The sequence below is a fragment of the Ursus arctos genome, unplaced genomic scaffold (assembly GCF_023065955.2).
Source record: "Ursus arctos isolate Adak ecotype North America unplaced genomic scaffold, UrsArc2.0 scaffold_8, whole genome shotgun sequence".
Lineage (NCBI taxonomy): Eukaryota > Metazoa > Chordata > Mammalia > Carnivora > Ursidae > Ursus > Ursus arctos.
In genome coordinates, this window is record NW_026623100.1 from 49,922,751 (window position 1) to 49,944,814 (window position 22,064).

A 22,064-nucleotide genomic window follows, 5' to 3' on the forward strand; every position below is an offset into this window, starting at 1 on the left:
TGGCTGTCTCTCTGTCAAATAAATAAATAAATAAACAAACAAACAAACAAATAAATAAATAAATAAAATCTTAAAAAAAAAAGTTAACTTTCTTCAAGCTTATGCACTCCTTGCTTGCTGACCAAAGTCCCTTGGTCTATAGGAGAACCAGGCTACTTTCCTTGAAATTTGCAGACGTTTGACAGATGTTTCAGAGACCATCTTCCCTGTCCAGGTGAAGCTGGAGGGTTTTAAAAGAGAGAGGGCTAAGTGCAGAAGCAGGTGACCAGATGCTTAGTCATATGTTAAAATGACCCTGAAGAGACTTGCTGGCATCAGCAGCAGCTGTTTTCAAGTGTAGTCGGGCTTTATCTTCAGGGAAAGTTTGGCCCTCACTCCCAAAGGCCAGTGATACCTGTCCTGTAATAAATCTACCACAAACATACTTTGCCTTTTATAGTCTTTATCTGAAAAGGTAGTATGTGATGCTTTTGCAGGTCAGTTTTTCTTGCTATGTTTGCTGATTTTTACCTATCATTTTAATCTCCTTCTCTGGCCTGGTTAACTTTTGCTGTATACTGGACTTTTTATATGAAAATGTATGTGTCAATAAATTGAGTTTTGTAATATAGTACTTTCCTCCAAATGGGGTAATACCTTAATTCATTTCAATTTTCCTCTCAATTTTTTAGTAATGATTCAGGTACAAAAAGGGATTGCCTATAATATAAACAACAGGAGAAAGTACAGCTTCCATTTGTTTGTCTGGGAAGTGGACCCTGATTCGTGCCGGGAATCAAACACTCCCTCACTAGTAGGAGCCTGTCAGGATCAATGTCACCGTCCTACCTTTTCATTATTTCCACAACTTCCACTTTTCCACAGGCATTAGAGTAAGCAAAACTCAACAGTTCCCGTTTCCCAAATGTGTGTTCTATTTTTGTGCCTTGATACAATTCTCTCCACTTGGGATGCCCACTTACCCCTAATGAAAGTGAAAGAAAGGAGACTCCCAAAGACTTAGGATAAAAATTCTAAAAATATGTTAGATAACAGATCAAAAAGCGCACTGAAAAGAACGCACTTAGAGTGGCGCCTGCGCACAGTCGCGGGGAAGGAGCCAGCGGGCGTGCGCGGGGCGGGGCGGGGCGGGGCGGCGCATGCGCGGGGCGACCTGGGGCCGGTGCGACGCTCTGGGTCCCTCCTCCTCCTCACGCGGTTGTTGTTACTCTAGCTGCCGGGCCCTCGCGAGGGTGATGGATTTTGAGAATCTTTTCTCCAAACCCCCGAACCCGGCCCTGGGTAAAAAACCGACCACGGACTTTGATGAAAGGTGATTCCCCATCTTTTTATGCTTTGATCGCAGGGCCCCAGCCGGGTTCCGCCTTTTGGTTCCATTCGGAGGTCGCCGGGGCCGCGTGTGGGCCACGCCGCTGGGTCGCGCGGGGAGTGCGTGGGGTCCGCCTGGCAGGTGCGGGGGTCGGACGTGGAGCGGTCGCTCTGGGGCCGCGGGGATGGAAGCCGGCAATGGGGCTCCGTTTGTAAGCCGCCGCGGCCGGGACCCTGCTTGAGGGAAGCAGCGGGGTCCAGGCGACGATCTCTTCCCTTTCTCGGCGCTCCTGACCCTCTAGACCCGGTTAGAAACCTCCATGTGTTTCCACACTACTCGTCCTTCCACCGGACCGTCAGCTCCAAGGGGACAGATCATTTGTCATTTCTCACTGACACATGCTAAACACTTTTTTTTTTTTAAACCGAAACCCTAGGTTCATTAAACAATGAGGGTAAATAGTGAATAGTTTGCCTTTAGTTCATTGATTTGCATCAGAAGACCCTAAAGACCATAATAAAGCAGCAAACACCATTTGGATGTAACGTTTCCATTAGGTAGCGAAAGGAACTGACACCGCTGGCCAAATGATGCTAATTTATTGATCTCATTTTTAGAGACGTGTATAGTGTAGTTTGTTAACACCCAGATATTCATTTACATTTTTTTGTTTGAAGTGCTAAAGACCAACTTCTAAACCTGTATGTTTTCCCCAATTTCCTTAAGCTGAAACCGAGACACACAGCCTTTTTGTTCCTTTATTTCTCTCATTCTCAGTATATCTCTTATTTTGGTTGATTTTTACTTACCGATATCACTCAGATCTGTTCACTTCTGTCTCAAATAACTTAATTAAAACTGTTACCTTAATTCGGGCTACCATCAAGAGTTTTTACTAAGTGCTTTACGTGAAATATGTCATTTAACCTTAACCTTGAAGAAAAGATACTGCCCTTGTTTTTGCATATGAGAAAATTGAGGCACAGAGAGGATAAATAACTTTCCAAGATTGCAGTGTAAGTGGCAAAACTAGGACTAAGTTACCCATGATTTGATTTCTGTGTTTCTAAGGCAAAATAACTAACATAAGATCTATAAATACTGAAAAGAGACAAAGACGTTAATTACTTGCAGATGATATGATCCACCTACAAAGGAAAACAAGAGGAATGTTAATAAACTATTAAAATCCATAAGAGAATTCAGCAAGGTGAATCATCATGAGACAATAGCTGCATGTTAGAAAACAATAGCATTTATCAATTTGAAAATGTGTTGGACAGAAGATTCTTCACAAAAACTTTACTAAAATACATCAAAGACGCTTCTCGATTTTTGCCCAAATGTTAGGTGTAGAATGCTATTTAAGTATGGAAAGCATCTGTGAACTCTTCCTTGTTCATATCCTTTGCCTGTTTTTCTTTTCTTTGGTCCTTCTCTTTAAAATTTTAGGATCTCTAATCTGCAGATATTTTACTTCCAATTTGTTATTTGTCTTTTGACTCTGCTTATGGCATTATTTTCATTGCATAAAGGGTTTTTTTGTTTGTTTGTTTTAAATAAGGTCGCAGGAATCAACCTTTTTTGGTTTCTGGGTTTTTTCCTAGTAATTTTATGATGGGATTACTCATTTCTTGAGCACCTACCATTATCCTAGGCCTTGGGGCTATAGCAATAAATAAAGAAAAGATAAAAATCTCTATATTAATAAGATTTATCCTCCCCTCCAGCCCCACAGACAATGCATAATATATATAGTGTTTTGGGTGATGATAAATGCCATGGAGAAAATGAAAGCTGGATAGGGGGTTAGGAAGGGAAAATGGGATGGTAGGGAGAATGTAGATATTTTAAAGAAAGTAGTTAAAGCCTCAGTAATATCACTGATAAGTAGTATTTGAGTAGGGAGGTGAGGTGAGGAAGATTGACTTCTAGCAGAGAGAATATCAAGGTCTTGAGGTGGAGTGAGCGTGGTATGATTAGTGATGGGAACAAAGTTGCCAGAATGGCAGCTGGAGTGGAGTTACAATAGCAGGACTTGAAGAGAAGTGGGACTTGAGAGGTACTTGGGGGTAGGGTCAGGGAGGCAGATCATGTAGGGACTTGTAGATGCCATAAGAAGGACTTCGGCTTTTATGCTGAATGAGATGAAAAGCTAGTGGAAGGTTTTCAACAGAGAGTGACATTTGAGCAGGGTCATTCTGGTTGTGTTGAGAGTAGAATGTAACAGAGCAAGAGGAGCTTGGATCAAGAAGTGCCCAAGTAGAGAGATATTTTGAAGATAAACTGGATTTTCTCACAGATTGCGTGGGGGATATGAAAGGAGTATAAGTTACTTCAAGGTTTTGGGTCAGTATCATTAGAAGGATGGATTTGCTGTTTAAAGTAACAGGAGAGGGGCACCCGGGTGGCTCAGTCGGTTGAGTGTCTGCCTTTGGCTCCGGTCATGATCCCAGGGTCCTGGGATTGAGTCCCGCATTGGGCTCCTGCTCGGCAGGGAGTCTGCTTCTCCCTTTCCCTCTTCCTTTCTTGCCATTCATGCTCACGCACACGTGTGCTCTCTCTCCCTCTCGCTCTCTCTCAAATAAATAAATAAAATCTTAAAAAAATATAACAGGAGGATTAGGTCAAGGGTTCAGTTTGGGCTCTATTAAAAATATGTCAAGTAGCTATCCGGGTGGATGTGTTGACGAGGAAGGTGGCTTTGCCTGCCTGGGCTCAAATCTGAGCCCTACCAGTTAAGCAGGTGTGTGGCAAGTTTTACAAGCTTTCTGTAATTCCGTTTTCTCATCTGTAAAATGGGCTTTTAACCACCAGTGCAGTGCGTATGCCTTTGGGCTGTTGTGATGTGGGTGATAGGCATGGACTGGCTTCTGGCGCAGGGTGAGCATAACGCAAGTGCCAGCTGCCGCTGGTGCCGCTCTCGTAGGCATTATTGTCACTACTGCGTTGCCTCAGGAGAGCCCGCTTCCTATGATAACCGGAGCAGTGAAGCTTCACAGTATTCGGCTTATTGGCTCTTGTAGCGATGGCTTCTGTGGAGGTTCACAACCTGGTACCTTATCTGATAGACGAAGCTCTGAGGCTCTGACTAGGGACAGATGAGCCGTACGCTGTTGGATTGGGTGAAGGTCTGAAGCCCGAGCTCCTCCTGTAACTTTGCAAGAAGCTCAGAGCGTCTATTCACGTTTTTGTGCTAGTAGTATATTCCGTTTGTAACATGTTTTTTGCGAATGTACACATTGCCTCCTCCTCGCCTTGATCTGGCACGTAACTCCTGTCTTAAGCTTTTATTCAATAGCCACGACTCGTCCAGACACAATTGCTTTCAGCCCCCTGTATTTATGGTGTAAGCCGTCATTTAGATTTACCTGTAGATTTCAGTGACATCTTTGTTCACCAGCTTCCCATCTTCATCTTTCTTGGGTTCATTCTTAGTTTTGGTAGAATATCATCAAGTCATTGTTTCAGACAATGTCTCTCTGCATATTCAACTTCTCAGTCCTTGCGAGTCTGAAAACAACTTTTCTTTTTCATCTTCCCACTCTCCTGACCTTGAAAGGCACCTTGCATTCTACCTGAAATACTATTCTCCCTTATGTTCCTCTTTATTTGCTAATTTTTCTTTTTTCTTTTTTAAAAGATTTTATTTATTTATTTGAGAGAGAGATTGCATGGCGGGGGGGCAGAGGGACAGAGACAAGCAGGCTCCCCGCTGAGCAGGGAGCCCAACTCCGGGCTCGATCCCAGGACCCTGGTATCACGACTTGAATGGAAGGCAGACGCTTAACCAGCTGAGCCACCCAGGTGCCCCGCTAACTTTTTAAAAAAGTTTATTTATTTATTAATTTTGAGTAATCTCTGCACTCGTTTTGGGGCTCAAACTCACAACCTGGAGATCAAGAGTCATGCACTGTACTGACTGAGCCAGCCAGGCACCCCTGTTTGCTAACTCTTACATATCTTTTAAGCTTAGAAGACCTTTGGGCCCCAAATCTAGGTTAAGTGTTCCTCATGTATGGACCTGTGCTTATCATACTATATTAAAACTGCTTTTTTTTTCCCTCCCAAGCACATAGAAAGTTCTCAGAAGGTAGGGACAAGGTCTTTTTCATTGTTGTATCCCAGGATTTAAAGCCGACAGCCTAGTATATGGTGGATACTCAGTATTTGTTGAATGAATGGAGTGATGAATGAATGGGTGGTTTATATAGCTTCTGTTACTAGGACGTGAAGGTTATGTAATCTAAAATTTCAGCTTTACGATTTACTTACAAACACATGTTGACGTGTACTGTTCATCATAAATTTGTACATTATTCCTTGGAGTGTTTGGAGTAGACTTTGAATTTGGAATTTCTTTGAGAGCAAGTAGAAGAGAAGCCAAAGCTGTGAATTTTAATGCTATGGTATGAACCATTTTCAGATTGAAAAAACTCTTGTGTTATTTGATATTTTTGCTGCAGAATCGATGATGGAATAGATGATACAGAAGTTGAAGAAACACAAGGAGAGAAAAGAAAATGGGAAGTAAAACTGGAATGTGAGCAAATACCTAAAAAAGTAAGATTAAGTTGGCATATTGAAAAAACAGACAGGGGTGGGTATGAGAAATTTGTTAGGGGTCCTGTTTGTCCCAGTTTAGTCAGCATTGGAGACCTAGTTGGCTTATATCAAGGAAACCTGATAACACTTCAGAAAATTCATCATTCAGAAACTTTAGTCTTTTAACATGAACTTTTTTAGTGTATTACCTTTATTTTGGTTTTCCCTGTTTCTGAAATGGGTTGTAAACCATTTCAAAAACTTCTCATTTCAAATTAGGCCACAATTTTTAAGCGTTTGATTTATTTGCCAGCTTAACTAACCTTAGTGATTTACAGCTTACAGCTTGTGTTACTTTGCTAGGACTGCCCTAACAAAGTACCACAAACGTTGACTTATGCAACAGAAGGTTCTTGTCTTGTGTTTCTGGAGACTAGATGTCTGTTATCAAGCTGTTGGCAGGGTTTGTTCCTTCTGAGGGCTGTGAGGGAGAATCTGTTCCATGCTCCTCGTGTAGTTTCTGGTGGTTTGCTGGCAATTTTGGTGTTCCTTGGCAAGGCTTCCAGAAGCATCACCCTGATCTTTACCTTCATATTTGAATTCTGTTCTCCCTATGTGCATATATCTGGGTCCCTTTTTATAGGGACACCAGTCATATTGGATTAGAACCTACCCTAATGACCTCATCTTAACCAACTATACATGTAATGGCCCTATTTCCAAATAAGGCCACATTCTAAGGTACTGGCTGTTAGGACTTCATCGGGAGAATTTGGGGAGGACACAGTCAACCCATAACAGCCAACATCTGCTCCTCTCTCGCCTCTTTTTCTCTTTTTAAACTTTTTTTTTATTGTGAATTTTAACACACCACAAAATGATGAGTTTGAATTGGCAGTGAGACTCAGGAGACACAAATAGGCTTTAATGTGATACTCTTATACCTAGCTTTATAAAAGATGCAGGACAGAAAATACAACAGGTATAGCATCTTCGTCTCCTCAGCAAGCCTCTTAACTACCCAAGTATGTAACTTCTTTCGCCTTTTGGGGCGTGTATGGCAGTTATGGACAAGAGCCAAGGTCTTAACACTGAAAAACTGTGGCCTGGATATCTCTCTCTTTGTTTTTTTTAAGATTTATTTATTTTTTTGAGAGAAAGAGAGCATACGCACACAAAAGATAGAGAGCGAGCGTGAGCACACGCACATGCGCACGCACGAATGGGGGGAGGGTCAGAGGAGCTTCAAACAGGCTCCACGTTCAACATGGGGCCCCACTCAGAGCTTGACCCCATGACCCGGAGATCATGAGCCAAGCTGAAACCAAGAGCTGGACACTCAACCGACTAAGCCACACAGGCACCCCTCCCCCCAATTTTTTATACTGTTTTAATCACATAGACCCCCGTCCTTCATGCCCACTTAAAGTTCCCTAATTCATGTATAACCCAATACAGGAGATAGGCAGGTAGAACACGCTACAATTATTTTAAGTAGATTCCAATAATGGACACCTGCATTATTCCTAAGCAGGCTTGCTTCAGCCCAGGCCCTTCACTCACAAGTGCATAAAACATTAATGTACAGTATCACAGCTGATTAAAAAGAGAACACCAGGTAAAGACTTTGCCAAGTCAAGAAAGAGCATTACCCGCAAAGCCTCTGATGCCTTCTTTCTCAGTCATATTTCTTTATTTCCTACTAGAGATAACTAGAGTCCTAACTTGCATGCTAATCACTTCCTTGCTCTTCTTTACAGTTTTAGTTTTACTACTAATGCTGTAATCCTTAAGAATACAAATTTTCCTCGCCTGTTTTTATACTTTATAGAAATAGAAGAATATTGTATGTGTTCTTTCTGTTGTGTTTTTTCAACATTGTATTTATAAGATTCATAGATGTTGTGGCATATACTTGTCTATTTCCTGAGCTGAATAGTATTCCATTATTGAATATACTAGATTTCATGTTTGGTCTGATTCCCATTTTGGGGGGTTATGGGTAGTGCTGCAACATTCTTTCACTTGTATCCTGTAGCACATGTACTCTGTAGTTACCCAGGAGTAAAACTGCTGGGTCTTAGAGTATAAGCATCTTTGCCTTTCCTTTAATGCCAAACTGTACTCCAAAGTGGTTCTGCCAATTTTATTCCCAGAGGTAGTGTCTGAGAGACTGTATTTCTCCTGCTCCACACTTGGTATTGTCATCCGTCATAGTTTTCGCCATCTGGTGAAGTAGGTCATTGTAACTACGTTTGCATTTTAATGATTACTATTGAGATGGAGCGTCTTTTCATGTGTTTGTCCATTTGGATTTCCCTTTTTTTGGTGCCTTTTCAAGTCTTTTTGACTTCTTCTTCTTATCATTATTGGTTTGTCTGTGATTTTTTTTTTTTCTTGTAGTTATTTTGGATCGTAAAGGTTTTTTTCCCTTCATTGTGGGTTATGTGTTGCAAATATCTGCTCATTTTGTGGCTTTACACAATGGTATTTTTTAACTAAAAGTTCATAATTTTAGTGTATTCAAATTTATTAATTTTCTTTATAGTTAGTGTTTTATGTGTTTTATTTAAATATCCCAAGATAATAAAAATATTTTACTATGATGTCTTCTAAAAGATTGTTTTGCTTATTGTTTTGCTTTTCGCATTTAAGTTTGTAGTCATCCGTAATTGATTTTTGTACCTGTATACTGTGAGGTAGGGGTGACAAATTCTGTTTTACTTTTTTTTTTCCCCTGTTATCATACCCAATTGTTCCAGCACCATTCACTGAGGGAAAAAGCATTGTCTTTTCCCCCATTGGTCTGCAGTGTCACCATTGTCAAAAATCAAATGTTCATGTTTGGTGGGTTTGTTTCTGGACTCCATTTTCTTCCGCTGGTTTATCTGTCTAGCCCTCCCCCAAGACCTCACCATGTTAATTACTGCAGCTTTATAATGAGCTTGGATGTCAGGTAAGCAAATCCTCTCACCTTGTTTTTCTTCCTTAAGTGTCTTGAATATTCTTAGCCCTTTGCATTTCTTTTTTTTTTTTCCTCTTTTTATTTTTATTTGCATTTATTCTATGCAGAATTTACTCCTGAGCCATAAGTTTTTGTTTCTTTAGTTTCTTCTGGGATATCTTTCTCTTCTGTGCAACCTCCTCTTCTTGTTTAGGAACAATGTGCTCTTTTTCAATAAGGATCATCTCGATGTGGCAGGGAGAGCTCATGTGTGAGTTAATCCGACCATGAGCCCTGTAAGTTCTATGCTGTATCTTTGGGGCTTTGCTCACCTGGCTTTGCTCAATGACCAGAGAGAGAATCTGCCCCTAAACCCTTAAGTTCAGCATTACCCTCTGCATTTTTAAGCATGTGCAGTAAAAATTCAACACTCTTCTTGGGCCGCTGACCCTGTGTCCAGCGCCACTGTTTGGCCTGGGCGCACCTACCAACTCCAGCATTGTAGCGACGGAATGGTACACACTGCTTCTGCAAAGTGACATCTTTCAGGTACTTGGTGGCTTTTTGGATGTGCATACCCTTGATGGCCTGGGCAGTTTCATGTGTGTTCTTAAAGTGAACACGAAGATTTGAACCTCTTGATTTGCATGATTTTGTAGGGTTTCCTGGGTCGAGCGAATAGTGAACCATTTTCAGAGGTCACCTCAGGCCACTTAGGGGAAGAGAGACCTTTTGCATTTCTATATAAATTTGAGAATCAGTTTGTCAAGTTCCTTGGAAAATCCTGGTGGGATTTTCATTGGGAATGCATTTAATCTACAGATCATTTGGAAGAGAACTGACATCTTTAGAATATTGAATTGTCTAATCTTCAGGTCCTCTAATTTCTCTCAACAGTGTTTTGTAATTTCTTTGTAGATGTCTTACATCTTCCATACCTTTTGTTAGGTTAATTGCTAGGTGTTTGGTGAGGCTATTATAAATTATGTCTTTTTTTATTTTTTATTTATTTTTTATTTTTTTATTTTTTTTAAGATTTTATTTATTTATTCGACAGAGATAGAGACAGCCAGCGAGACAGGGAACACAAGCAGGGGGAATGGGAGAGGAAGAAGCAGGCTCATAGCAGAAGAGCCTGATGTGGGGCTCGATCCCAGATCGCCGGGATCACGCCCTGAGCCGAAGGCAGACGCCCAACCGCTATGCCACCCAGGCGCCCCAAATTATGTCTTTTTTTAAAGCAGCATTTTCTAATTGTGGGTTTCTCATAATTTAGCTATTCAAGAGTTCTTTCTTGCTCTTTGTCTTGATGTTATAGCTTTCTAGCATCTTTTTTAAATGTAATGTCTTGAATGTCTTTATAGTCTGTTTTGCAAATACTTAACTCTGGTATTGTAGTGTGAAAGCAATTATTATAGTGTATAAATGAATGAGTGTGGCTGTGTTTCATTAAATTTTATTTATGGATGCTGAAATTTGAATTTTATATAACTTTCATTGTCATGAAATGTTATTCTTTTGTGTTTTTTTCCCCAGCCATTAAAAAAAAAAATTCTAAGGACCATTCTTAGCTTGCTGACTATTACAGAAATAGGTGGTAAGATGGATTTGGCCTTGGGGTCATAGTTTAAGGACACCTGCTCCAGATTTTTGTCATGCGTTTTTGTGTTCCTTCATTGTCCCTTGATTTAAGAGAGGCTGGGAGAGTTGGTGGATGGCCTTCACTGGTGTGTTAGTGGGCCTGTGTCTCTATAGGCTTTTCCTCCAGATGGGAAGCCTGATTGGGCGTTCAGTACATGGATGGGCTGTGTGGGTAGGTGGGTTTCCTCCAGCATAGTCGTTCTTAACCTTGTTTGTGCTATGCACTCCTCTTGGCAGTCTGGTGAAGCCCATGGGCCCCTTCTCAGAATAATGTTTTTAAGTGAATAAAATGAAATATGTTGGATTACAAAGGAAATTTATTTTGAAATTGAAATTTATTTGAAATTGAAATATGATTATCAAAAAACAAGTGTGGAAAGAGTAATATGTTCTTCATTAATGCACTAAGTAATAAGAAGGTCTAGCAGTAGGTCTAATTATTGTAACTTTGACATAGTGATGAATGTAAAAGATATTTTGAGATTTGCAACAACTGTAACGTGATATATGAAAGTACCTGTGATTCTACTAGTGACAGCGGCAGGTACTGTTGAGACTACTGTTTGTTCCCTGTGTTCAGGACAGGAAAATGCTAAATGTCAGCTTAGAGGTTGGTGTAAATAATGTGTGATTTGTATTCCCATTCAAGTTCATTGAATTCTGTGTGTAGACCCCTGTGAGGAGTCTCTTCTGGACAGCAGGGTAGAACCGGTCTTGTAGGTTGAGTGGATGGAATATATTTCTGTTGGGGGTTGCTCCCAAATGCCAGAATGTGGAGGACTTCACTCTGGGGTCTTAGTACCCACACAAGAAGATTTGGCTTTATCAGACATTTTATTCAATTTCTTTATTCTCTTTTTTGCCTGGGGTAAATTTCTGTTTGAATGTATCCTGGTGAGGGACGGGGCAGAGAGAATTCGTTACAATTGCTTTGTCTGTTTTTATGTAGAGTTTTAATTCATCCTTACTTACAGTCCCATTTCTCACACTCCAACTGAAACCCAGCCTTCCAATTATAACTTGCTTTTTGTTTTTCAAAAATTTGCCAAGAATTTGTTAAACTTTTCTCAATTACTGATGAATGTACTTCATGTCCTACCCCCCATTAATATTATGAACCTATGTTTACAATTCTGTACTTTTATTTCTTTGGAGTCCCAGGAGGCCATACTAGTTCAGTAAATCCTCCTGAGTTAGAAGTCTTTTGCTTGAAAAAAACTTTAAGCTCCTTCATTAAAGGGAAAAAAGTTGCATATTTGTATACTTTCTAAATTTTATAGAAAACAACAGATATCAAAGCAATGAGTTTATAGCTAGCTGCATGAAGAAAAGTATTAAAGCAATTATTTGTATTTCGTGTATTTCATTGCCCTCTGAAAAGAATCATTATCGATTAGTAATACTGATCTCTAATGAATAATAAAACAACATAGTTGATGATTGTCCTGTTTTTGTTCATGTTGCCATGTCATCTTATCTCTTCATTTAATACAAATCAGACATGTTATCACCTTTTAAAGGGGGTCTGCTTTGGTACATATTTTGTGTGTAAGGGAGCACTTAATCACTCATTTGGATCATTGTGATATTTTGATTCAGATATACTGAATAGAATCTCATCTCTGTGTGTTTGACTAAGCCAAGCTTTATGGGAGCTGTTGCATGATGACTTTCCCTGTCCCCTCTAAATAAAATTAAAGGCCAAAAACCTGGTGAACATAATAATTATCACAAGAATTGGCCAACTTTTTCATAAAGGACCAGGTAGTGCATCTTGCCGACTTCGTGAACCATATTGACTCTGTCACAACTAAACAGGTGTAGATAACACGGAAGTGAATGAATGTGTGTGACTGCGTTCCAGCAAAACTTTGTTTAACAAAAATAGAAGGCCAGATTGACATCCGCCGACCCCTGACCAGATGTTATGTTTACAAGTTTGTTCTATGGTATTAGTTTTAAAAGGTGCTCTTTCTTGAAAACTTGGAGACAGGGAACTTGGTGGCCTGATATTGTCGGATTGGTTGATGGTCTTGTCTGGTGTAATGAAGATGAGGTAGGTGTACATTGGGGCCATTGTCAGGTTAGGAAACTTTCTCTTCTTCACGCAGGGAACAAATTCATTTTATAGGCCTCTGATCAATCCTCTGGTGGTACAACTCCTAGCTTTGAAGTTAACATCAAAAGTAAACCATTAAGTTGGACCACCTAGTATATTTTATCATAGCAGTTCTTCTGGTTTGCTTTTGGTTGTTTTTGAATCTGCTGCCTTCATCGGTTATGTGAAAGTAGATAAGAGACCAGACCCCAGAGCATGCTCTGGAGAAGGATCATTGGCCAGTTTAATGGTAGACGTGTTATCCCTTCCTGACATCAAAATAGGAGCCTTTTGGCACTTGGATATTTTTTATATAAACCTTTTAATTAAAATGTATCATACATACTAACTGTAATTATACAGCTTGATACCCTTGTGTCACCATGTGTAGACATGTATGCCAATACTTGGAAATTCTTGTACACAAAGTACTTTAAGTTGTCTGCTGTGATCATCTCAGGCTGACTCAGGGTCAGCTGCCATACCTGGCTTCCTGTCCAGTGGGTGCCTGTGTTTGCCTCTGGTGCCTTGGGGCAGCTGCAACAACAGAGTTAGAAAACTGTTTCTGAAAGTAAAGTTAACTTGATTACGGAGAACTGGGCAGTTCTTTGTTCCTTGTCATCAGTGTGTGCCCCCAATGCTGTGAGTTATAAGAATAAGAATAGGCTTTGCTAGCTGTGATATATCTTAGTACAGTGGATTTTCGCTTGGGCCATTACAGTTTACTTATTCTTTAATGAAATGATGAGTTATTGAATTAAACCATTTAAAAGCATAGTTGATGCAAAGGGAGAAACAAAATGTGAATTATATTGTAGTTCAATCAAATTATATCAAATAATTAAGATTTGGGGTTTACTCTTTTAATTCAGTAAAGCACATCTGGTGTATAAATTCAGAACCTTCCATCAGATTTTTTTTTTTTTTTTTGAGGTGGATATGTTGTGTTGGTTTTGGTTTTGGTTTTGTTTTTTTTTTAATTCCGGATAATTTTAAAAATATAAGAGTGGAAAGAATAGTTATGTGAAACCCCATATACCCACCACGCAACCTCAACAATGATCAGTTCATGGCCAGTCTTTATTTCTTCTTTATAACCAGATTATTTTGAATATGCCAGCTTTTTAAAATTGAAAATTTAATTTTTACTTAGTTTAGGCACTTTGGGAACTCTACAACATCACCGAAGAATTTGCAATATAGAAAATCAAGAAGTAAAGACTACGATGTATATAGTGATAATGATACCTGCAGTCAGGAATCAGAAGATAATTTTGCTAAAGAGCTTCAGCAGTACATACAAGCTAAAGAAATGGCAAATGCTGCTCAGTCCTCACCATTTCCTGAAGAATCAGTGAAGAAAGAGGGAGTGAAGGAGACACAGAAAGGTAAGGGTGAAACTATTTTGTCATTTAAAGTTTATCTAGAGAATCCGTCACAATTGTCCATATATGGACTGGGGTTTGGGGAGGGGGAGATTTTCTCCTGCATTTTATCTCATAGTAAGATCATGCTTTCCATGGATCTTTATACCAGATGTCAGCTTGCACAGCCTGAGACGCACCCACCACCGCCCCCCAACCTGGTCATTCAGCATACAAAGCTTAGGTTACAAGAGGAGAGTACAGGAGGGTTATCAAAGGCCATGACTGCTTTGAAAGGGAGAATGCTAAATTCTTGACCTCTGCGTATATGAAGGACAAGATGTGCCTGTTTGTATTGCTGTCGGTTTAGAGAGGAATTGACTTAATGTCTGATACAGTGGTGTGTCAGACTAAAATGAAATTTAGTTGTAGATATGAGGACAAATGACAACTACAGATGAAAGTAATCCTCTTGTTTTACTGCCTTTTTTTTTTTTTAAATACTCTTATTTTCTAATGTGATCTGTACACTCAATGTGGGGCTCAAACTCACAACCCCAGGATCAGGAGTGTACGTTCTACTGACTGAGCCGGCCGGGCTCCCCTATGTAAAATGTTTTCAGTGAAAACTCTGACAGTAGCATGGGAGGTCATTTTAAACACTTGAAGCTTTGGCTGCTGTAGTGCTGTGGCAGTTGCTGATTAGCTCCATTACGCTCCGAGCTCTTCAAGAGGTCTGGCTTGGGGCAGGCAAGAGTCGGACGCCTAACCGACCACCCAGGCCCCCTATAGAGTATACTGTGGAGTCAGCTGTGCCTCCGTGTTCTCATAAATTAAAGTTAAAATCTTAACACTTTGTGTCTAAGATTTAACACATAAAATGAACTTTCTTGTTTTTAGCAGTTAAACAAAAAACTAAAAACCTTAAAGCTGTTCAGAAAAATGGTAAACAGAAGAAAATGAAGCGAAAACGGGCTGGCGCTGGACAGAAAGGATCAAACGCTCCCGTGCGGAACAGCGGCTCACGGGAACAGGTACAAGAGTGTGGGCGCGCGGGGGGACGCCTGCATGCTGCAGAATTCTTGTCTCCCACCTCTGTGCGAGCCACAGAGCAAGGCTCTCTGGTGGTGAAACACCTCCTCACCGTCAGTGCGCTCCCATGTTCTTCCTTGTCACTGTCGCAGCTGCCTTCCCTGCCCGCTCGTTAGCTGCCAGCACCGGTGCTAAGCCTTAGTGTCGTGCCCGTTTACCTGAACACGTGCACACAAGTGCCTTGCTTTTGCAGTGTTGTACTGTCGATGACTGGAAAAGCAGGGGAAGCAGGGAGAAGATAAAGTGGCCAAGAGAACACTTCAAAAGTCACAGAGTCTTATAGAGTTTCTGCTGTTGTGGTCCCTGTGGACGTTAAAAATGAATATTTCTGAGCATGGACCTTCCGAAACACCCTAACCCTCCTGGTATTTTGATTTTGCTTTGTAGAAGTTCCTCTTCCCTGGTCTGCAGATGTATTCAGGATAGGACAGTAAGGACTCTGCTTTTCTGAGGGCTTCTAAACTAGCCTTTTTTTGTTAGGCTTGGTCCAGAAGACAAGAGTTAGGGGTGGTAAAATATTAGAAAGATCAAATATTATAAATTAAAATATATTTATATAAAATCTTGCCCTGCTTCCATTATTTTACAGGTGAGGACTCTGAAGCCCTGGGGGTTCGGGTAACTGCTCAGAGTCACACAGGGCCAGGCCACAGCTGGAGCTTTATTTCCTGACACCCTCCCCCCACCCCGGGAGTATTCCCTGTGATTCATTTGGTTTACACTGACTTAAATGATTATTCAGCTGACAGCCCTTCTACATAAGGAATGGATTATAAACATGTATGTTAGAATTTAATAACACAGTCAAATAAAACCAAAGATTTACATTGACGCATCTTCATTAGACATATAGTTTTGATGGTGTTAAGTGGAAACTTGACATTATTACAAAACAGATCACATTAATGTAGTCAGGTCCCTTCTTTGCACGTACTGATTTCCTAAAACTATTCAGAAATTTGATAATCAAAAGCTATAAATTGTACCACAAGTTAACACGCTAAAAATGGTTTATGCTCCTAAAAGAGCTAAAATGTATTATGAAATTCCCCTTTTGTCTTTATATAAAAGTCACCTTTTGTTTATATATTTCTGTTGCCACCTTTGAGGTTATATTTGTAATTATGTTTGTTAACTTGAGCTGGTTATTACTCCCCGCTGTCACTCGGTGAGCTTCTCATTGAGATTAGCACGCCGCTTTTGGTTCACCTTACGGTTTCCAGCTTTGTCTCCATTGTTCTCAGGAGCCTTATTCCTAGACTTTGGTTTTTATCACAAGTAGTAGCACTTTCATTTAAAAAAATTTTTTTATCCAATTTTTAAAAATAAGGGCAAAGTACAATAAAATATTCACATTGTACAAACACTAATATTCAATGCTGGAATGCTGTTACTATTGGCAGAATATTTATTTTTTAACTGCTGTGCAAGAGTTCAAATCTTACAAATGAAGGCCAACTTAGAAGAGTCACTTTTTAATGTTTTAAAGGTGGTTAAAATAATTTAAATTTCTCTTTCTCACATTTAGTTCTTTGTCTTTGTTTTCAAAGGACGATAAGCCTAAAGAGAAGCAGCAGCATGTGAGAATGAGTCAGGGATTCATCAACCAACATACGGTGGAACGCAAGGGGAAGCAAGTTTGTAAATATTTTCTTGAAAGGAAATGTATTAAGGTATAAAAAACTAAGCAAAAATATACTAAAATGTAAGGTCTAGCAAAAATGTACTAAACTCCTCTTTCCCTTGGATATTCTAAAAGCATAGCTGTACATTTTTATAATGTTTCCTTCTGGAAAAGGTTCAACTAGAAAACTTTATTGAAATATTCTTTTATGTTTAAGAAAGATACTTTTTAAAAAATGCTTTGTGTTGAAGATGTTTAGGACTTAACAAGATTTTAAGCAGATGCGCGTAGTGTGGTTATAAGATAGCTCTTTAAGAATTAGACTGTAGTAAAAAAAAAGTTTTATACTTTAATGTTTCTAAGACTTTCTGGAATCATGTGCTTATCTTAAGCTTAGTAGGTGTTGAATGACTTAATTATGAGAAATAATGCCTTTTCCATGTTCCTTTTGGCCCAGGGAGACCAGTGTAAATTTGATCATGATGCAGAGATAGAGAAGAAGAAGGAAATGTGTAAGTTTTATGTACAAGGATATTGTACCAGAGGTGAAAACTGTCTGTATTTGCATAATATCCTTTATCACAAGGTGGAATACCTTTACTTTTTCTAAATATTTACACGAACATTTTAAATACGTATACTTTTGAATGAAACCCGTGTTTTAGCTGTGGTAAAATTATGTTATCCAACCCCAACTCAGTATCAAAGTGGTTACATTGTACAGATTTTTTTTTTCCCCAAGAAAGAGAAGATGGATTCTTTCACCTGGGCAGTATAGCAGCAGTTTCACGAGACCTGTTCAGCCCCCAGAAAGACTGTCAGAATTTCTGCTGTGACATTAACTAATTGTGTCTATATTCATATAAGCTCCTTTATTGTTTTGGGGGTTTTTTTTTAATGATTTTATTTTTAAGTAATCTGTACACCCAACATGGGACTCAAACTTACAACTCCAGGGTCAAGAGTTGCATGCTCTACTGATTGAGCCAGCTAGGTACCCTCATAAAAGCTACTTTGTAAAAGAAAAAAAGGGGGGGGCAGGAATTACGTAATTTGGGAGTACTTATTTTCTGTATATTCTATACTGAATAGAGGCTAATTGTTCCTTAATTTGGAAAACAACCCTAACTCTTTAGTGCAAATGGTACAGACATGTTGTAGAAACATGGAACATAAACACTTTAGGATAATAGCACATTTGGGCACCACAAAAGTTGTTTTCCTTCAGTCATCAATAGAAGGAATCTCAAATTCTAACTTGAGACTTTTTTCCTAGAAAACAATGTTGAAGTTGTTTAAATTGATCCTATTTTAAACAAGCCTTATATCTGAAGGGTTCAGATTTGTAAGACCTATCATTGTTATTGACTTTGATTCCCCCACCCCAAAAGAATGCCTTAAGAATAATCACATTTCTTAAAGTATTTAAAATACACATCCCTTTTTTATATCAATGAAGTATGCCTGTAGTTTATTATAAAAATGGATATGAAGGAGGGGCGCCTGGGTGGCACAGCGGTTAAGCCTCTGCCTTTGGCTCAGGGCGTGATCCCGGCGTTACGGGATCGAGCCCCACATCAGGCTCCTCCGCTATGAGTCTGCTTCTTCCTCTCCCACTCCCCCTGCTTGTGTTCCCTCTCTCGCAGACTGTCTCTATCTCTGTCGAATAAATAAATAAAATCTTTAAAAAAAAAAATGGATATGAAGGAAAAGTATCCTGTGATAGCTGTTAAACTTGATTTACATAGTTATTCTGAAATTATATGTTTCATGTAATTCAATTAATAATCTCTTGTCTCATATCTTAAGTAGAGAATTTAGTGTTTCTACTATTAGGAAAGGCCTTGATATAGGGAAAATAAAGTCAGTAAGTTAATAACAAATTATTTTATTTGGATTAAAGTTGTTTTCTTCCTTAACATTTGGATTACATGAATATCCTTGCAAGTTTTACCATACAGGAACAAAATGTTATCAGGGTGAATACTGCAAGTTTTCACATTCTCCACTGACTCCTGAAACACAAGAATTGTTGGCCAGAGTAAGTACAATTTTAATTTTTATTTTTCTTTTTTAAAGAATATGTTTGAACTAAGGGTGAGAATTTTGAAAACACACTGTTCTTTAAGGTTACCATATGGGATATATTAGGACTGACAATCTTAGAATTTAGTTCCGTTTAGAAAATTATTATTCATTTGTATATATTTTTTGTAGCTTAAAGGAAAATTTATACTTATTGCAGGTGAGAACATTCCCGTTTATACTTACACAAGCAATAAGTATAAATTAGAATGTTCTTAAAGCCCTCAACGTAGTTAGTAACGTTGGTAGCCAAGCTAACTGGGAGAATGAGTACTCCTGTTATACTCTTAGAAGGAAAGCTAAGAATCACTGGGTGGAAAATATTTTTAGTTACATTAAAACATACTCAAGTAGTTATTTCAGAAGTTTTCTCACAGGGTGCAGTTGGTTAGGCATCTGCCTTCAAATTGTCATGATCCCGGAGTCCTGGAATCGAGCTCCACGTTGGGCCCCTTGCTCAGTGCTGGAGCCTGCTTCTCCCTCTATCTCTGCTCACCTCCCTTCGTGCTCTCTGTCATTCTCTCTCTCTCAAATAAAAATCTTTAAAAAAAAAAAGTTTTTCTTCAAATATTCTTTCAGTTCATGAGGAAAGATAATTGAAAAATAATAGTCATTTATATTCTTTTGTTTCTTACATGTTAGTTGGAACTAGTGTCTTCAAAATTAAATTGAAATACAAGTAAAAATAAGAGATTCTCCTAGAACGAAGCCATCTTTCAGCATATGCAGATACTAGAAAGTCAGAAGTGCTTATTTCTGGATATTTTTAGGTTGTAAAAATGAAAGCTCATCCTGGCATAAAAGTCATATCAAATATTTTGTTATTAGTATGAAATACATATGGAAAAAAATAGATGTAAAGGTCGTCTTTTAGGCCTTATAGTAAATATTAGATGATTACTAGGATAAATAGTATTGGACTCACTAAGCAATTACAAGGGCATTATGATGTACCTGAATTAGACATTGATGCATAAAAATGTGATTTTTTTTCATATTAGGTTTTGGATACTGAAAAGAAGTCATCATGAAAATAAAAGGCATAAAAAAGGTAAAATTAGTATTTAGCACATTTCTTTTTTATTCACTGAAACATCTCTAGAAATTGGCTTGGGAATGTAGGACTTTTCCATTTTCTAAAATAGAAATATTTTCCTTTATCTTCCCCTGCTAAAAAATTAGAAAATACTTGATACATATATATCGATACATATGTCTGTCTCCTTGGACCTGCTTCCATTTCTTGGTTTATCACTATATTTTGTATTTTTATTCTCTTCTTTTGTTTCTTTGTAGATTAACCAAGTGTGTATGATGCACTAAACAGTATTTTTAGTTTTGCTTGTGTTTGGATTTTATTTAAATAGTTTGGATTTTATTTAAACAATAAATATTCTGTGTCTTTATTGGTGACTTGCTATTTTCACTCAACATTACACTTGTTTTTCGGAGGAGGGTGGAGAGAGAGAGCAGGAGCACAAGCAAGCGAGCAGGAGAGAGAGGCAGAGGGAGAGGGAGAGAGAATCTCAAGCAAGCTCCATGCCCGGTGTGGAGCCTGATGCGGGCTTGATCTCATGACCCTGAGATCATGACCTGAGGTGAAATCAAGAGTCAGATGCTGGACTGACTGAGCCACCCAGGTGCCCTTCAACATTATGCTTCTAAGATTCATACATGTAGATGCACATAGCTCTTATTCACTAACTTATACTTTATGTAGCATTTCATTCTGTGAATTTGTTAAAATTTGTTTAGTCATTCTACTACTGATGGACATTCAGGTTATTTTCAATTTTCTAATATAAAGTATTATAAATAATTATATATATGTCTTTTTTTTTTTTTTTTAAGATTTTATTTATTTATTTGACAGAGAGTAGAGACAGCCAGCAAGAGAGGGAACACAAGCAGGGGGAGTGGGAGAGGAAGAAGCAGGCCTCCAGCAGAAGAGCCTGACGTGGGGCTTGATCCCAGAACTCCGGGATCACGCCCTGAGCCGAAAGCAGACGCTTAACGACTGAGCCACCCAGGCGCCCCTATATATATATGTCTTTTGATGTAGATGTGTGTGAGTTATCCTGGCTATAAACCAAGGGAAATTTAAAATTTAAGATAATACCGATCTTGGGGCACCTGGGTAGCGCAGTCGTTAGGCGTCTGCCTTCGGCTCAGGGCGTGATCCTGGCGTTCCGGGATTGAGTCCCACATCAGGCTCCTCTGCTATGAGCCTGCTTCTTCCTCTCCCACTCCCCCTGCTTGTGTTCCCTCTCTCGCTGGCTGGCTATGTCTGTCAAATAAATAAATAAAAAATCTTAAAAAAAAAAAAGATGGGGCGCCTGGGTGGCACAGCGGTTAGGCGCCTGCCTTCGGCACAGGGCGTGATCCCGGCGTTACGGGATCGAGCCCCACATCAGGCTCCTCTGCTGTGAGCCTGCTTCTTCCTCTCCCACTCCCCCTGCTTGTGTTCCCTCTCTCGCTGGCTGTCTCTATCTCTGTCAAATAAATAAATAAAATCTTTAGAAAAAAAAAAAAAAAGATAATACCGATCTTTTCTAAAGTAGTTAGAACAGTTTATACTCCCACGACTGTGTACGAGAACTCCTGTTGCTCTATACTTGCCAGTGCTTTGTATTGTCAAGACTTTCAGTTTATTGGGCATAAAAGTGATTTCACATAGCTTTATTTTCATGAAATCAGCATCTTATGCTTACTAGATTTTGAGTTTCATTTTTGGTGAAATCCTTCCTGTATTTCTATTGGGCTGATGTTTGTAAGTGGATTTAATAGATTCCTGATGTAATCCTTTGTGAGGTATGTGTGGCGGGTCTTCTCCCATTTTGTGGGCTGTCTTTTCAGTTTTTCTGAGGTGCCTCAATGGGCACAATACTTCTTTTGGCAATCTTTCTGAGTTTTGGAGTTTTGCTTTTTACATTTATTTTTTTACTCCTTTGGAAAAGGTATTAGTTAACAGTTGCTGCCATAATGGTGTTAACAACCCAAAGCCTCTCCCTAACAAATAAAAATAAACATTTCTTTCCCATGCATCTGCAGGTTGGTTGGGCGTCAGCTAGTCTAGGCTGGCTTTGGCTGGGTTGGCTCTGCTTCGTAAAGCAGGTTGACTAGGACGGTTCTGCTCCACGTTCGTCTCAGTCCCCTCTGGGACCAGCAGGCTAGCTAGCTGGGATGTGTTCTTCTCATGGCTTTGGCGGAAGCTCAAGGCTGTTTGCATCCCATTTACTCACAAATTACTGGCCTAAGTAAGTGACACAGCCAAGAAGTAGGAAAGTACACTCTACTTAGTAAACTTTCCACGTGGGAGGAGCTGCTAAGTTACATAAAAAAGAGGATGGTTGTGGCTATAG

General features: G+C 39.3%; 1 protein-coding gene and 1 pseudogene across 3 annotated transcripts in view; one reads left to right on the forward strand and one right to left on the reverse strand.

Annotated features, from left to right (window-relative positions):
• Positions 1 to 1,145: 1,145 nt before the first annotated feature.
• ZC3H8 (zinc finger CCCH-type containing 8) overlaps positions 1,146 to 22,064 on the forward strand; it is a 33,190-nt gene continuing 12,271 nt past the window's right edge. Inside the window, exons 1-8 of one of the 3 annotated variants that reach the window (XM_026480443.4) lie at positions 1,146 to 1,312; positions 5,776 to 5,872; positions 13,691 to 13,925; positions 14,802 to 14,935; positions 16,544 to 16,666; positions 17,075 to 17,186; positions 18,549 to 18,658; positions 19,704 to 19,753. In XM_026480443.4, coding sequence (XP_026336228.3) covers positions 1,236 to 1,312; positions 5,776 to 5,872; positions 13,691 to 13,925; positions 14,802 to 14,935; positions 16,544 to 16,666; positions 17,075 to 17,186; positions 18,549 to 18,658; positions 19,704 to 19,733 — 918 coding nt within the window. In that variant the 5' untranslated portion in view covers positions 1,146 to 1,235 and the 3' untranslated portion in view covers positions 19,734 to 19,753. The remainder of the gene's footprint in view (positions 1,313 to 5,775; positions 5,873 to 13,690; positions 13,926 to 14,801; positions 14,936 to 16,543; positions 16,667 to 17,074; positions 17,187 to 18,548; positions 18,659 to 19,703; positions 19,754 to 22,064) is intronic. The other 2 variants (XM_026480449.4, XM_057309260.1) reach the window with 2 other exon arrangements.
• On the reverse strand, positions 8,907 to 9,507 carry LOC125283168 (60S ribosomal protein L17-like; annotated as a pseudogene).